Source organism: Aspergillus pseudodeflectus (genome assembly GCF_044049435.1).
Source record: "Aspergillus pseudodeflectus strain CBS 756.74 chromosome Unknown BJX68scaffold_13, whole genome shotgun sequence".
Taxonomy (NCBI): Eukaryota; Fungi; Ascomycota; class Eurotiomycetes; order Eurotiales; family Aspergillaceae; genus Aspergillus; species Aspergillus pseudodeflectus.
The window spans coordinates 97,338-114,524 of NW_027263789.1; the positions used below are offsets into that span (position 1 = coordinate 97,338).

Here is a 17,187-nt window from a genome sequence, read left to right on the forward strand (position 1 = left end):
ATAACAACGGAACGCTCAATCCAATGAACATGACAAAAAAGCAAACCCATATGCTCCGAGGATATACACGATCTCTATAATAATGATGCTTCTTCAACGTACGACACTGGTCCCAGCCTAGATCTTAAGGTCATCGACGCTGGACACAGCTCCATTCATACTATTATGATATTAGCACTCGTGCCGTTTGAGGATATTCACAGATCACCAAAACTTACCACTCGTCCCATCTCATCCCCAGTATACACCACCTGCGGAAGGGCAAGGATACAACTAATCCCTGCTGTAATGTTTGCCCCGTTGTCGCGGTTGTTGTCAATGTGATGGAGTTGCCGAATCAACTCCAACTCGAATCGGCCATTGCGCATGATCTTGCTCCAGATCTACGAATGTTAGCAGCGCGATCAACAGTGAGCAGCATGCTTTTGCTAGACTTACATTGACGACACCTCTCCGATGGCCCGTGAAGAGAAGGTCTCGCTCCTGCCACTCATCGCCCACTCCTTCGTAGAAGACGCAGGCTAGTGTCTTATCATCTGTCGAGTCGCAGACAGTCTGCTCCAGTAACAGAGCACCGCTCAGAGTGTACAAACTGAGGCGGTTCCCTCGACAAACCGCTATCTCCCCCGTCACATCGTTTATCCGAGCACACTGCGTATGTTAGTTGGTCTAGTCTTACTGATTGAGGGGTGTAGGCTTACGTCGACTGGCCCCTTGGCTGGAAGTTCTCGAACAAAGCATTGTCGGTTCAGGTCCCAAAGCATAAGCTGACCGTCCAGAGACGCTGACAGCAAAGTACTAAAGGACCGTGATACCGCGAGAGTAGCCACTGATGAACGATGTCCGAACAACGATCCTGCAGGCTGCAAGTCTACCGACTTGGCTGTTGCCGTGAAAGTCCATATGGAGATGGTGCAGTCGGTTCCTGCAGTGACTAATGTTCGAGAATCCGCAAAGGCTGCGCAGGACAGTTGGCCAACGTGAAGGTGCTCAAAGTGGCCAAGTAGCTATGCGTGGTTAGTGGTATGGTATACAGCTGGCATGAGAATAGCGCCATACCTTTCGGTTGTCGGAGGAGTAGAATCTAACGCTGCCATCAAAGAACCCCCACTCCATATACTTGTCATACGTTGGGGGTATATTGAGTCTTAGCGCAGCAGTACACAACAGCCGGTCGTGTTTCATGGACAAAGATGAGACTCGCTCTCCGATATCTAGAACGTCTCAGTACACGAAAGGAGGTGAAACCCATGTGGGAAACTTACCAAGCAATGAAAGAGGTAGCTGAGTGAGCGACTCAGCAAGTGAATCCAACCGTGGAGTCTTGTGTTTATGCGCCTCGTTTTGCGGGTGAGGTCGATTGAAAATTTGATGCGGTGTTTGCCCAAAATTATGGATAATGCCAATTGTGGCCAGCCGCTCTACAGGGTCGTCAATGGATTCGATATCCTTGGCTCCTTGGTATGAAAGGTGATGGAAGACATTGACTGCTTCAATAGCTGCCTCGCCTTTTTGCTTGCATCCAAACACCAGATCAATCCAATGGTGCAGATTTCTTGTCACATAGGGGCTCTCTAGCGCCTCGCGATTCTTCGCGATAAAGATCTTGGGATCGCCCTTGGCCCAGGGCGGCAGCTCCACCGAGTCGATCGCGGTGTCCATGTTCTGAAGGAATCCAAAATCATACTTGTTGGAGTTGACCAAGAACTCGGGAAGGTAGAAGAATTCAGGAATCAGCTCCCTCACATCGGACATGTTCCCCCGCGACGCGGACTCCCAGGCCTTGCCGACGGAATAGAAAAGACGATCCGCGTGATCGAATGTACCTCCTTGCAGCAGGAGATATGCCTTTACAAACGGCTGAAGGCGAATCAGGTAAGAGCTCACAATCATCGCTGAGGAGTAATGTGTGCCATAATGGAACGGCGGAGAATCGCCATCGCCCATTTCGGCAAATGCTTGGTACCGTTCTCTGAGTTCGGCCTCTCGCTCTGGCGTTTGACAGCCCATCGGCTTGGACAGATCACGGAAGCTCTTCGGGTTCGTCAGATCGAGTTCCTGGCTGGTATAGTCGGCAATGACCCAGGGGAAAACAGGGTACTGTGTCAGATCGTTGAACGTCCTGCCTGCAAGGGTGTTGATCAACATGAGATAGTGAAAGTTCGAGATCTCCCCTTTGACCCATTTACGAGTCGCTGGGTATACCGGCGAGTGACCAAAGACGCTGGCGAACCTTGACCCTAGGGATTGTGGCGCATCATCGGAGCTTCGGAGGGCTTCAAACCGCCAAATGTCTTCTGGTCGCGAGTGTCCAGCGTTTCCTGTCACTTGTGGAGCCTTGTTGGCAAGCTGGCTACACAAGCTATCCCGGGCCTTGGATGAAATCAAGGTCAAAAGATAGCTGCTTCCATCTGTAAAGAAAATTTCGAGGGCGACATCACGGAAAAGGAATCGCCTCTTGGAGACACTGACTAGATCCGTCCATTTCCAGCTCCTAGTCTCATATTCTTGAGGCTTGCGCTCACTGGCTTCTCTGCCAGCGATCATTCGAACATAAGGGTCGCGCTCATCAGAGGGTGCCTGGGAAACATTGACGATTTCACCATCAGCACGTTGGAAGAAATTGTCCAGGATATAAATATGATCCTTGCCCTGGATTAGAAGCCCTTCATTGGCCTCTAGTCCAACAATTCGAGACACATTGCAGAGATTCTCGACTTGATCACCACGGTGTAGACTCCTCATGACTTTTCTGTTCTTATCCTCGTAGTCTTCGAGGTCCGCCTTGGGATCATCAATCATCTCGAAACTCTCTTCCAGAGAGCTGCTATTTTGCCCAGGATTTTGAGAATTGTCGTCCGACCTCTCATCGTCCATAGGTACAGGGTTCAGAGAGATAGGTTCTGTAGAAGACGAGGCCCTTGTCGTGTCCACTTTAGGAGCGGGTGGTTCTGACGCCTTGCGCTTGGGCTGATAGTCCTGCCTCTCCCCGGAGTCGTCCGGTACTATACGAAGTCGCATACGGCTTCGACCCTCTGTCTGGTCAAGCCGCCATTTCCTTTCCTTATCCTCAGCAAGAATACCGCCGTGCCGCCGCAAGTCCAAGGTCAGGCGGAAGAATACATTCCACATGAACGTGTAACTGTCCTGTTGGTCTTGCAGAGCTCTTTGATACTTCAAAAACTCGGAGGCTGATATGTTTGAGATCCAATGGGGAAACGTGGCCTCGTGTCTTCGAGTCACTTCATCGCCGGCCTTATCTAGTTGACTTAGCTGTTTAAGCTTGTCATGACGCTTAGACATTCGAGTGCGTGAAGAGTTCTCGGCATTCGTACTCTGCTCCTGGATGAAGACTTCCCAGTCCTTGGCGATGGTTCCCAAGAATAAAGCATTGAGGTCGTCTGCCTTGTCATCTATCCACTGCAAAAATGAGGTATCATCCATGCCCGCAAGAGCTTCGAAGCCGCGGGTGAGACGTTCCTGGAGTGGGGCTGCAGCATGGCTCAAGATTGCGAACAGCTCGGCTGGCTTTTGTACTATGATGATCCTGAAAAGACCTGCAGCAGCCAGGCGCACATCCTGGTTGTTGTCAGTCAATTTAATGTATAGCAGGTAGCATAGCAATTGGAGGTAATCTGCCTGCGCCTCGCCCGCCTGCAAGAGCACCACCTGCCAATAAGACAACCGGTTCAAGAACAACAATGCATCTGGACCTTGAGCTTCGGAGAGCTGAACCAAAACGACCCTGAACACGTTCATTCGAATCGTAGCAATCACCTGGCTGCATAGTCTTATGCTCTTTTGACGCGATATCTCCGGCCGCTGCAGATACTCTAAAATCGTACCGGCAAACTCAAGAGTGGTAATGGCACCATCCACAAACCAGCCTTCTAGTGCTGCTTCAACTAGGTGCGTTGTAAAGCGCCCTAGATTGGTGAGCACCCGTGGTTCCGACAGAAACTCGGTCTTTGAGAGTACAACACTTTTCAGGGTTGAAAGGAAGCTTTTCAGCACCCAGGAGTTGAAATATGCTTGATGTTCTAGGAAACCCGGCGGCGTCTTGGAGAACAGACCAAGGCCGGAGAAGTCCTTTCGCTCGAGCAGCTGTTCCGAAAGTATTGACAAGGCCAGGCCTAAAATACGTGAAATGAACGGATGTTGCGTGCTTCCATCGATCTCAATACTCCCTGCGGGCAAGGCCTGACGAATCCGTAAGGGAGGGCGCGAGTTCCTCCCTTGTTCAGATGACACTAGGATAAATGAAGATGTACGAGCGAGGGTCCCGCTACTCGCATCACGAGTTTGAGAATTTTCGACATTTGTTGTCTGCAGGTCGCTGGTGCTTCTTGTCTGAGAAGCGCTAGCGGAATTCTGGTCATCGAGACCCAGACCGTTGAGTCGGTAGGCCAATTCAATATCAGCACTCACCGAGTCCGAGCCGACAACGACCGTAAACAGCACCGAGAACAATTGCTGGATGTACTCTGGCTGCACAGCGAATTCGCGAAAGCCCGGTGACTTCACATGTAGATCGGCGAGAAATTCAATAACCGTCGCCAAAAGCAACGATTGCTGGTCTGTTGTCGCAACGGGCACATGTTGCCCCATGCCAGGCTTGGCAGTTTGCGCAAGGTCTAGGCCATATGTATCCTCATTCGTCAGGACTGATTTTCTCAGGGCGCTTCGCATCATTTCCACGATCACCGGAAACATTTCGGGAAAACAGACTCGAACCTCATCCTGCTTGAATAGGTCCGAGAAAGAGGCTTGCTCGAACGGTTTGCCGGCCATCATCGCACCAATGTCGACCCCGAAGAGTATGGAGAAGCAGATGGGCCACATGGCGGGTATAGTCCACCATCGTCTAAGACAGCCTCGCATAATGACGTATCCACCGTTTTTTTCGCTAAATCTTGTGTTGTAACTGCTACCGCTAACCACAAGGACACGAGCGAGTATCCTAGCTGCCAGGACAACAATCTCCGGTTCGTCCTCGCTCATCAAATATAGGAGCCACTGTAATAGTGTTAGTCAAGAGCGCTAAAGCAAGTTGTCACACTAAACGCACCTTGTTGGTCACCGTTTTGGCAAATTTTTTTATCAAGGCCAGGTCATGAGTATCGCAGAGAAGGGAGCAATACATGCGAAGCATTTCTACCGCAACTGCAGTGGTTGACATGCTGCCCGCTATGTCAGGAGTTCCTGCGCGTTGCGCCGGATCTTTGGAGAATCTAATGCTCTTTTTCTTCTGTAACCCAGTGGGGTCCTTGCGCTTGTGCAGAGAGTACGTGATGAAAAGAGCCAGAGAACGAAGAAGATCAGCTGACAAACAATTCTCCATCAAAGAGCTAAAGGCCAGAGTAAAAAGTCGCAGGATTTCTGGGGTGAAGCCTCCGCCTTTCAAAGCCTCGAGTAATTTTTTGTTAACACCTAATCAGTGTTAGCCGGTCTTACAAATCTACCAGCCTTGATGACTTACGCATTCGTGCAAGGCGCTTCGCATTGAATCGGCGAAACTGACTCCCACTTGCCATTACACAGAATTGTGAGTAGTACAGCTCCACGAGAGCCATTTCACCATGTCTCCATATGTCCAGGTCCACAAGCAGCACTCTATAGGCCAGGGGATTCGTGATGATCGACCGGTTTGGTTGCTCGAAATCATAACCGACAAACTTCAATGTCAAGCGAAGAAGGTCGAGGGATAGGGCAGATCGCTGTTCAGGGCTAGAGCAGACAGTGGTCACCTTGGTTGAAGAGGGAGAGCTTCCCCATCCCCACCCAAGCTTCTCACGTATCAAGGCCGCAAGAATTCCATAGGCATTTTCCTTCTCCATTGCTTCGCTATTACGCCAGCTGTCTTGAACCGCTTCGTACAATGCTTCAACGGCGAGCAGGAGAGTTTCCGCAGAAGTGGCCGCGTGGATCAAACTAAGATGTATCGCCGCACAACCACCAATTCGCCAACTCATATCATCGAGGGAGTGTGGTAAGGTAACCACAGGGTCGCCTGTCAAAATACCAACCCCGTGTGTTTGGGTAAGGGCGTCATTGATTGCAGGACTTGCGCCGTTAACAGCAAGTGCATTCCCTCCAGCTTTCGTCAATTGATGAAGGTGCTTTGCTGCTTGTTTTGAGAGTGACTTGATAAGCTGGGATTCGTCCGTGGTATTATTGTCATCGTCGTCCAGGATGGCCCATGAGGAGACATTAATCAGAATGGCGCTTTCGCGAACCAGGGTACTAGCTTTTCGGCGAATGGCAGTGACAATATCAGATTGTTCCTCTTTACCGGGGTGCAAGTGCTCATTACGGAGATTTAGAGTTGCTGAAGCTCTGTATGTCTGAAAAGACCCGAGACAATCCTGGAAATTGCCATAGTATCGGGGGCCGAGGTTGTAGAAGACTGAGATCATGTCGTCACTGTAGGCGTCCCCAAAAAGTATAGCATTTGCTAGAGACCATCGAGAAGTTGATACCCCTTTTCCAATTCTCATTGCCAGATCTTGAGGGGTACCTAGGAAGGCTTGAACTCGCGGCGAACGATTCGAGGCAGTGACCGCAGGCATACACGGATACTCAATTCTTAGTTGTTCAACAAATTCTCCGTCTATGAAAAGGGATGCTCGAGAGTGATGTGATGGCGGTTTAGGCTTCTTGTGGACGACGCAGATATGGTACCACCTATTCTGTTCAAATCTCTGACACTTGAACCGTACGCTTGGACGTGATCCCTTTATGGATGTCTGCAGTATGAAGTTGCGAGTGTCTTTTTCCAGATAAGCTAATAGGAAGCATATCTGGCTCGAATCAAATGCACCAAATATAGTCGTATGAGTGTTAGAGTCGAATTGGTCAAAGCGGGCCCAGACTGCAAGGGTGTACCCAGAAGATGCGGTAGGAGGGAATGAACGACCAAGGGTTGAGAACTCCAAGGAGCAATATCCATGTTGAGAGAGATCGAATTGGATAAGTGGAGGTTCCTTGGAACATTTGAGCACATTGACAAGGAACCGCAGGGCGGCAGGGTATTTGTGAGCTTTCTTGTAGAGGTAGATGGCATCATTCATGTGCCTGATTCCTTGGATGCATAGCAATTGTGCGAATTCCTGGTAAAGCATTTGCTCTGGTTCTGGGCAATCCTCACTGAACAAAAGCGGGAGAGCAAGGCTGAGAGCCCCTGTATCATTCAAGGTCATCAAGTTTCGCTGCGATTGCGATGCAAGTCGACATAGGCATGCAGGTATTGCTAGTTTCTGAACAGTTTGGTCAGACTTCAACCAGAAGGATTGTTTAAGCCATACTCGAAGCAGCGGACCGAGAATCTCGGGTGCTTCGATAGTCTCAGAAGGTCCTATATACCGTTCGACTTCCCTTTTGACAGCATCGGGGGTAATCTCGGATTTGTCCGCTCCTTGAAGCTTCGTCCTGAGCGTTGTGAAAACATCTACAACGGTTTCTTGACACAACGCTGCGGCAAGAATGCTACCACAAAAATATTCCACATCTCCTTCAACCGTGTTAATTTTCAGAGCGATTATGGCGAAAGCTTCCTCCAAAGCTGTTTGGCCCCCACCAGGTATCCGACTCGCAAAGTGCCTCTTGTTCCCTAGGTGGTCCCTAAGGCATTCGGCAAGGACCGTCAGACCATCTTTGTACACAGTCAACAGACTTCGTCTCTCTTCCTTCGGGTGCGCATTCGGGGTGTATATCTCGGAGAGCTTCCGGAGGAGATTTAGAAGTGTCTGGAAGCCGTTTAGATGACGGAATGACTCTTTAGCATCTTGAGGACGGTCGGTATCGATGAGTGTGTGGCGAAGTCGCAGCAAGCACTCTGTGGCTGAAGCCGAAAAGTTCAAGTTGGTTGCATATTCGCTGCAGATAGCCTTTAGCTCATCGATGACTGGGACTAGCTCGGCAGATGGACGTTGTTTAGTAGGCGAAGAAATGACCCGGTTCATGGCGCTGCTGGAACTCCCCGGCTACCTACCTGATGGCCAACGACCATCAGACATAGACATTCAATTCGACTCGTTGTTGGGACAGTCTTCATTGGCAGGCGTTGTAGCAGTTGGCAGGGTAGGAATCGTGTCGTCTCGTGAGCAGGTGAAGAGCGGGCGGGACAGAGGATCTGCGTTCGAATAGGATCAGCAATTGAACCTTCGCGTGGAATCAGTAAAAAGTGATCAGAAGATTGAGCGTCCGACTCACCTCCAACAGCACTCGATCGTCAAGTTGTCGAAATTGCCACACACCAACGATCGGGGCTGTGTCGCTGGAGCTACAGGCTGAAGCACCGATGTTTCGAGATTATCAGGTGACGGGCGGATCCATCCCACTCAAAGCTCAAGCGCCAACGGGTGGCAGCTCTATCGATAAGGGCTTATCGCTGGGGTTCCCCAAGCTCCAACTCCAATCTCGTAAGGATCTTGACAGGCAGAAAAAGGGCTTGCTCAACACCATGATGAGTTTTTAGAATGTAGGAATCAGAACGTATCGTCAACTTGGTGCTCACGGAAACCCGTGATCTATAGTTATTAGCATTGTATGACTCTAGAATCAAGTAATAGTGACTGTATAGTGACTATATATATCACGATCCTCGACATCATTCCAAATTACGTCCTTGACTCTGGTAGTATCATGTATCTGCTTGGATATGTTTATAGCGAGAGGCTTAGAGCATAATCATAGTACCTTCCTTAGCTCAGCTACAATTAGATAGTGTAAACAACTGGGAGTTTCACTCAGTTTCATTCGATAAGCTCCATGTGCGATGTACTATCAAGTGACCAAAGATAACACCCACTACCAGAGCAGCGGTTACGCAAACAGTCGAAATAGATAAGCCAATGCACGCGGGAAACATAAGAAAGCACGTCTCGATCCAACTTTATCATCCCAGATGCTCTACATGGCCTGCGCAAGAATTCCGCCGGCCTTGAACTCAAACTCGGACTCAGTGTTAGCATGGGCCTTGTAGCCACCACTGGCGACGATGTCGCTGTAGTTAGAGGAGCCACCGCCGTTCCAGGCAAGAAGCTAGCGAGATAAGTTAGCCCAGTTCGTATCACGTTTGATGGGGAGATACATACGTTAGGGGTGTCAGCGGGGATATCAGTGAGGATGCCCTCGGTGGCAATGGAGATAATGTCCTTCTTCAGCTTCTCGGGAGTAAGCTCAACGGCGAAAGCACTCTCCTTGGAAGGCTGAAGGGAAACAAAGTACGCCAGGAGACCAGCAATGTGAGGAGAGGCCATGGAGGTACCAGAGATGGTGTTGACAGCGTGCTTGCTACCAATCCAGGTAGAAAGAATGTTGAGGCCGGGAGCGAAGATGTCAGTGCACTTTCCGTAGTTGGAGAAGTAAGCGCGCTCATCACCGAGAGTCGAAGCTCCAACAGTGACGGCCTTCTCAGCAGCAGCGGGAGAGTAGCTGCAGGCATCGGCGTTGTCATTACCAGCGGCAACAGCAAAGTGAACACCAGCCTCAACACCGGCATTGACAGCATCCTCGAGGGTCTTGGACTTGCCACCGCCGAGACTCATGTTGGCAACACTGCCCTTGAAGCCCTTGCCGCCCTTCTTGGCCTTCTTGATGTGAGATTCAACGGCCCACTCAACACCCTGGACAACATCTGCCATAGTACCGGAACCGCTCGACCTCAGGACCTTGACAGCGTAGAGGTTGGCCTTCTTCGAGACACCGTACTTTGTGCCACCGATGGTGCCTGAGCAGTGGGTTCCGTGTCCGTTGCCGTCAAGATCCTCGTCGTTGGTGGGGATTGTCTTGCCCCAGGTAGCACGGCCACCGAAATCCTCATGCTCGATATTGATACCAGTATCAATTGTGTAGACATCAACGCCCTCGCCACCTTCAGAGGCGTAGAGGTACTTGTTAAAGGTACCGAAGGAGAGTCTGTCCCGGTGAGAGATACGAGCCAGACCCCAGGGGGCGTTCTTCTCTACGGCAGAGTCCTCGAGAGTGTGGACTTCAGAGTTGCGCTCGATGTACTCGACCTATTTCAACCGGCCGTTAGATATGCTCTCGAATGCCGATCTGAGGTTCACTTACGTCAGGGTGCTTGCGGATCTCCTCGATCGTGTCTTCATGGAAGTGACCGGAGTATCCCATCAGGGACCCAGCAATATTGAACGTACCCTTGAGACCCTCAAAGAGCTCATCGCCAAATCCAAATTCCAGGCCGAGGAACCGCTTCTTCAGATCCGATCGCCCGGACTGTTGGCTGTGGATGTCCTGCACCCAGCTTTGGTGAACCGACGCTGCATCGGAATCGACGTGCTTCTTAAAAACAACAATATAGGAGTCTGGAATCTCTTTGGCGTTTGTCGATGAGAGGATGGGGGCAGCTCCGTTGTGGATGGACTCGACGGCAACCGGAGAGGCCGCCGCGAGGAGAGGAAGCAAGGCAACGCCGAGGAAGCCTTTCATGATGGGCGGTGCGATAAGGATGAACCAGAACACAAGGACAAAAACAGAAGAAAGAGAGTGTAACAGTAGTAGAGAAATGAGATTCAAGTAGAGATGATGATGAGATGAGGATGAGGAGAGGGATGAGGAGGAGGTTGGAGGAGGAAGGAGAGGAGATACCCGAGCTCTTTATCAGCTGCAACAAGGCGATCCACACCTGGGCGATGATGCAACCGGGTTACGGTAATTTACGCGCCAGGTGACCTGACAACAAGGCTTTTGACTGGTGGTGGATCCGCCGAGAGGGAAAAAGTGGGGCACCTGGGGTAAGTTACATACCGCCCATGCCTATCAGTAACAGCAATGGCGGCAGTGCGTGTCCCCATCACGCCTGATAAGCCGAGCATAGCATCAACAGACTGTGGCGGAGTGCTAGGGACTTACCAAAGGGCTGCTGCGTATCATGACAGTAAGTATGCTTGGGAGCTAATAATGGATCTTTGTTACTAGGCTCGGTTCGAGACGATGCCTGTGTATGCCTTCCTGAAGCTGTTGACAGAGGGCCAAACCACGTGCGGAGAACACTGATCCTTGGGGCGCTCGGGGTGACTCAACATCACCAAGCTCCAGGCACCAGGAGCCGGAGGAACTTGGTGAACAGTTCCTCCACCAGAACAGCTTAGCGTGACGAGGCGAAACCTGGTCACTCGGCCAGCTTCCTTTCCCTGACAACCGAGCCGATGCTGATTGCTGACGGGTCGCTGATCTTGCTTCATTCTTCACAGTTCCAGTTGACCTTGTGTCCTGGGTTCGTCACCGAGCTTAATCGAGCCGTTGTCCCTGAGCTATCGGCCTCCCTTGCAGCAACCACCGCTTTCTTCCAATCATGCAACTTTGAAGTTTGGTCATCACGTCTTATCTCCTGAGCTGAAGTAAGCAGAGCAATTGCTCAAAATTTGGCGTCAGAAGGACCCTTGGGCGAACCGAGAGGTCAACCCTGGGAGCGAAGGGAATTGGAATCTTTCTGAGACTTAGTAGTCTCTTCCACGCCTTTTACCCAGGGACTCTGCACACTATCTCCCGTAGTACTACGGAGTACTGTCCTTCCCCTCGGTGCACGCGAGCAGAACCCACTACCACTTAGTACAACCGAAGTACAGCATCAACAACACTAAGAAGGGCACATAGAGCAATCAACCGTCCCACCATTCCTGATCTCTGCATCATTTGACGCTATTCCAAACATTGATTGATAATCAGCATTTAATGGATCCCCAATGAGTCTCATCTGGCAATGTGGCTACTTCCTGGATTATCTGAGCTTTGACAACATATCTACTTGTGACGTAGGGCTCTATTTGTCCCTCCAGTTCATGTGCTATCCCGTATATTTGCAACAAGATCTAACTATGATGCTTTGCAGAGTATCCATGTACAGCTCAGAACAAATAAGGTCTGACCACCAGCTACTCCGTAGTGAAGCTGTTCAACCCAAAGGGGCCATTTGGCCAGTTTCAGTGACCGTTCCTTCCTCGCCTTTGCTCGATCATAAATTCAAGTTGCAGGAATCGAATCGGCGAGTGCCCGCTTTCGAGGGCGTCGTGATCTGGCAGTCTTCCAGGAGCTTTCCCTACAAACCCGCCAAACCTCTTTGGTTGTCCACACAGTAGTTACCGCCTCTTGTGGGGAGCTCTCCAAGGCCCTCTCTCTGGACACTCCGCTGTATGGCCACCCTTTTTGGCCTCCTTCTGTTCGTCCGAGAGACTTTGTGCAATGGGTGTCCGGATTATATGCTTCAGATCAAATAGTCGTGCCTCAAAGAGATGGATGCCCATTCACGTGACTCGTGTATGTACCACTAGCGCAGATCTTCCCGGGGCATCCGAGAACCGACGCGCGACCAAGTCCACGATGGATCCACGCGGATTTCACAGCCGATCTAGATTTCTGCGTTCCAAGCTTTAAAAGCCCGATATTTGCTGGATCTGGGGCTCGGAAGGCAATGGATAACTGTCTGGTCCTGTCACCAACGAATCATGGATAGTATTGCGTTCGCTGATTCCATCAAGCCCTACCCGCGAGAGGTAATGTGGTGATATCACAGCCGCCATTTCACGATCTTACATCGTCATACACTACGCACTGCGCGGTGCCAATGGCAAGAATTGAACTTTGCGGCTCGAGTTGAGGATGAGAATGCTCGGCACTGCGATATTATTCGCCTGGCAGCTTCTTTTTCTAGTCACTAGAGCTTCTATTGGCTTTCTTGGAAGCATGTCGTGATGCAAGACTCAACTCGAGCTTTCGCACAATGGGATGAGGTTTCCGTAGCTCCCTACGTTTTGTGCAATTGCATCATGTCGTTTTATCTACGTCGTTCTGACGGTAGGATATCTCACCCGGTCTCCGTGGTTCTTCTTTAAGGTGGTTCTCTCACCCTGTTGAGCTGAGGAGAAAAAAAATCTGTTACTACCTCTGCCGTGACAGCCTCATAAACTCTCCACTTACCACACAAAAACACTCCCAGCCCTATTCCAATCACCATGCGCGTGTTCAAGTTCCTGAGCGGCCTGCTGCTTGCAGGAGCTGCAGTTGCCCAGAACGCCACCGGCAGTTGTACGGCTAGCTCTTCTGACACCGAAGTCGTGAGATATGCGTGGGCCTTGCAATCTTTGCTCGAGAGATACTACGGCTCCCAGCCTCTCAACCAGACTTTCCTAAGCGATGCCACCAACAGTACGACGGCCGAGTATTCCCAGAACCTCCAGGGCATCCAGCGCCAGAACCGCCTCGGCCTCCGTGCTGTGCAGCTCGTCGCAGCCAAGACCGGAAACTTTTCCAGACCGACTTGCAGCTTCACATTCCCCAATGCCACCAGCGGCGAGGACTACGTGAAGAATGCCCTCAAGCTCGAGACCAACGTCGCGAGCGCCCTCATCGGCGCGACAGGATATACTCAGTCTCCCGAGGTCTCCTTCCTGCTTGCTAGGCTAGCTGCCCAGCATACCGCCGACGCAACCTGGCTCGCCACTCAGCAGAAGGGTCTTATTTTTCCGACAAACACTTCCTCCCTGGTGCCGGCGTACAACCCATCGTACGTTCTCGGCTCGGGCAACCAGACCGGCAGACTCGGCCAGTACCTTAGAGGCTGTGTGAGTGCTCCGTCGTCTCCATGTCATGAGACCTTCTTCATTGGGCCTCTCATTGGCAGTTCTGGCAACCGGACCTCTGCAACCGAGGGGTCCACTAGCTCTGCGTCTGTCTCGCCTACTGCCCGTGCACTGCGCTGGGGTCATTAAACTGGCTGCTACCGCGCTTCTCGCCTCTGCTAAGAACGGAGTGGGCAATGTTATAGTAATTCCGGGTCTTATCCTGAGCTACAGGGTTCATTCCGAAGTGTACGGTGTTTAATATTGATCTATGTATGTTATCTAATTGAAGGTGTAATGAGGTATCAAGACGGACCGCGGGTAGTGTATCAATCGAAATGTATTGTTTCTATCAGAATCCTCTTACTATAACTTTTTTAGCCAGTGGATTGTGGTTTGGAGCCCCCCGTGCAGTTCACAGGAGATGGAGCAATCCTTTCCCCCATACAATGGTACAGCCCAACAAATAAGACGTCTGTCCTACAGGTAGGCAACACCAAGTCCATAAGGCATTGTACATTCAAGTTCCAGTCCGGCCAAAGTCAAATTCCCATACTAATACATTCAGAAAGGAGAAGAACACAGCCAAAGAAATCTAGCCAAGAGCACATATCATACTTCATAACGCACCCGCGCCAGCATCAGCATCAGCAACATCCATCCGTCCCCAATCTCGCTCAAACCTCTTAACATCCACCACCACCACCACCACCACCTCCGTCTCCTCCTCCACCTCCACCACCACCATCACCGCCACCTCCGCCATCCCCTCCCCAGAATCCGGAAACCCCGGAGGTACCCCCTCTGCGCTTCTTAGCGGGCTTCTGGTAATATCTGCTGTGGTAGCCGCTATGGTAGCCGGGGTCGTAGTTGTAGCGCATTTGCGGCGCGGGCGCGTAGGCGTCGTAGCCGTATTTGCGGTTTTTGCTCGAGTCGCGGAAACACATTATTACCCAAGCTGTGTCTGGTAGATTTTCTATTGTGTTGTTTGGTTGTATTTCGTTCGTGGAGAATGTTGGTTCGTGGAGATAGAGATTTGGTTCTGAGATAAGGTGGGATAGATAGAGCGTAGAGGGAGTAGACGAATACTGTTGTCTTCGGCCAGAGAAGGGTAGTATCAAGTATCTTGTCTTGATCGATCGCTTTGTGTTGTGATGAAAGCTATCTCTGTTCCAGGGAAACAGAGCAATATATACTAGAAAATTCTCCAACTCTGCCTGCCCTCCATCATCGCAACATGTATTCTAAAATAAGTAAAATTAAAACGAATTAAAACCGAGCAAGCTTTCTGCTTTCTCATTAATCCACCACCACCTCGAATGCAGCCTAGAGACAGGGCCGGGTCGTAAGACTATTTCCTTTTTAGGAATAACTCAGCGCTCCTGGATCAGCACGCGCTGGCTGGCGGTGGCGGCTGAGCCTTGCTCGTTAGCTAAGTTATGTTGCTCCAGGCGTGGCTATGCGGGTCTGGTGCAGGCGCAGTGGGGTCGATGATCGATCAGATGAGCCTCGCTATACCCCGGTCCCTGGCTTTTATCATGTGTTGTGATAAGGAATGGAAGTATGTACACATAGGAGCATACAGCCAACATCATTGACACGCGCCAGAAACCGGGGTAGTTAGTATCTGGAGTGGCGCCTAACACCAAGGCTCACCCTCGCCTGCACGACGATCCTCCCTTGGCCACCACGCCCGGGGCAACACAACTACGTAGATGACAAGGTACAATGCAGGGCCAGCAATATAGCCGGCGCCTAATGTCACAAAAACTGGAAGTGACCCTAATGTCAAAGCTTGTAGGGCTTGGTTTGCTTTACTTATTTTAGAATAATGCGATGCCTTCAAGAACGATATGTAGTTGATTTGGAGGAGTATATAAGTGTTGGAGGAGTATATAAGTGGTTTCCTCGATCCCAACCGATTGAGGGAGAGATCCTCAGTTACAAGACAAGAAGATCAAATCAAGAAGCCACATGTGCGCTTTCCTCCATATTCTATTCTAAGGAAACAATCTTATACCAGTTGTTTTTACAGATAAAATAAATATCCACAATGTGTTTCCACGACTGGGCCACAAATATGACAACAAAGACAGCAATAACTACACCCCCGCGGCGCAAATGCGCTATAAGACCAGCATACCCAGCGACCATAGTAGTAGTGATTCCTATTCCTCCCAGGGCCCTGCCCAGAAACCTCCCAAGAAAGGCAAAGGGCATTTGTTTGGGATCACCTACGGGTTTTCTGGCTGGCAAGCAGATAGAGGAGGCGGCGGGTTCAGTGGTGGTTTTCAAGAAACGGTACAGGTTTGAAAACGAAGGAGCAAGAAGGACAAAGGCATTGATGGGATGTTGATGCGTTATGGAGTATTGTATACTGTCATGTTCTGGGTAGATGCCTTTGCCCCTACTAGATGGCCCTATGGTTCGCTCAGTCGTAGCAGGATATAGCTTTGAGATTGAATGAACTTTAGCAAGCAGGAAAAAAAGGCGGAGCGCAGCTTATAGTAGGGGCAACAAACAGAAGGGAAGACGTGGACGGAGGAAGAAGAAAAGAAGATTAGGAGGAGCCACAAGACGCGAGGCTTCCCTATTTTGAAGTCGGCAATCTAACTTTTAGGTTCACGAGTGGCATGATAAATCCTCTCCGGTGGCAATCTTTGAATTGAAATCAAGTTATCTAGCTTTCGTTACTTTGACATACCAGCTAGTCGAAATTATTACTACCTCCAGCAACAGGGATATCCTACATTTATCCTTCATGGCATACATTATTACGCGAGCGGAATGTCCTCCGTGAAGGTCTCGTGCGTAGACCAGGCATAAGCTCATTCTGGGGCGTTTGTCCATGAATGGCATGCAAAGAGACTTCGGTAGCGCTGAGGAAGCTTGAAGATGCAGGTGGCGGCATATACCCATTGTCCGTTCCGGTTGGCGCACGCATAGATGTACGGCCCGAGCTCGTATGTGGATGGCGGCCAGATCCCAGAAGAGCATGCTGCTGCGCATGTGCTGATCTGTAGCCGTGAAGGCCCTGCGAAGACATCATCGCATTATTAGGATAAACCTCCTGCTCAGTACTCGAGTGAACGTAGGGCTCCATCCCGGCAAAGGCAAGATCATAGCCGTCTGACCTAAGGATATACCCGTCATCATGCTGCTGAAGATGCCCATGCCCATCTCGCTCCTCCTCATCCGTATTCTCCTTATTCTCCTCCGGCGAGAGGAACCAGCCCGGCGATGACGCCCAAGTCCCCTCTCTGTCACCATCACCATCCATGTTCGTATCCATATCCATATCCATCGCCATAGTTATATCATGTGTATCCTCGTAGATGACGAATGACGTTTGGCCGCTGGATGTGCCTCGCGAGGACGAGGTCTGCGATGGAACCGCGGCCGGAAAAAATGGGCCTTCGGGGAAATATATGAATGGTGCCTGCGGACGATGGTGCATCAGGTCTTGAATCGGGTAGTGCGGGGGGTTGCCATTGTCGTTCGAGGCATCGGTTTCGTCGTTATTATTGTCAACGTCCATGTCAACATCAAGACCCATGGAACTACTTGGACACAGCGCAGGTGTACCGTTCTCCTCGCCGCGAGACCA

General features: G+C 50.6%; 5 protein-coding genes across 5 annotated transcripts; 1 reads left to right on the forward strand and 4 right to left on the reverse strand.

Moving 5' to 3' along the window:
• Positions 1–197: 197 nt before the first annotated feature.
• Positions 198–7,961, reverse strand: BJX68DRAFT_254159 (Beige/BEACH domain protein; the record flags this gene model as incomplete). Its single annotated transcript, XM_071042850.1, has 7 exons — positions 198–383; positions 439–651; positions 702–1,007; positions 1,060–1,214; positions 1,266–5,016; positions 5,069–5,430; positions 5,480–7,961. 7 exons carry the CDS (start codon positions 7,959–7,961, stop codon positions 198–200), a joined length of 7,455 nt encoding a protein of 2,484 aa, XP_070900898.1.
• A 949-nt stretch (positions 7,962–8,910) lies between these two features.
• BJX68DRAFT_265001 (S8 family peptidase) lies at positions 8,911–10,452 on the reverse strand (the record flags this gene model as incomplete). Its single annotated transcript, XM_071045122.1, has 3 exons — positions 8,911–9,042; positions 9,096–10,019; positions 10,075–10,452. The coding sequence occupies 3 exons, from the start codon at positions 10,450–10,452 to the stop codon at positions 8,911–8,913; spliced, it is 1,434 nt and encodes a 477-aa protein (XP_070900899.1).
• A 2,522-nt stretch (positions 10,453–12,974) lies between these two features.
• On the forward strand, positions 12,975–13,730 carry BJX68DRAFT_265002 (uncharacterized protein; the record flags this gene model as incomplete). The annotated part of the gene is made up of 1 exon (XM_071045123.1): positions 12,975–13,730. One exon carries the CDS (start codon positions 12,975–12,977, stop codon positions 13,728–13,730), a length of 756 nt encoding a protein of 251 aa, XP_070900900.1.
• Positions 13,731–14,252: 522 nt separating this feature from the next.
• On the reverse strand, positions 14,253–14,824 carry BJX68DRAFT_233140 (uncharacterized protein). Its single transcript, XM_071039593.1, has one exon. It carries the CDS (start codon positions 14,525–14,527, stop codon positions 14,267–14,269), a length of 261 nt encoding a protein of 86 aa, XP_070900901.1. The 5' UTR covers positions 14,528–14,824; the 3' UTR covers positions 14,253–14,266.
• Positions 14,825–16,360: 1,536 nt separating this feature from the next.
• Positions 16,361–16,988, reverse strand: BJX68DRAFT_233144 (uncharacterized protein). Its single transcript, XM_071039594.1, has one exon. It carries the CDS (start codon positions 16,854–16,856, stop codon positions 16,626–16,628), a length of 231 nt encoding a protein of 76 aa, XP_070900902.1. The 5' UTR covers positions 16,857–16,988; the 3' UTR covers positions 16,361–16,625.
• Between the last annotated feature and the right edge of the window lie 199 nt (positions 16,989–17,187).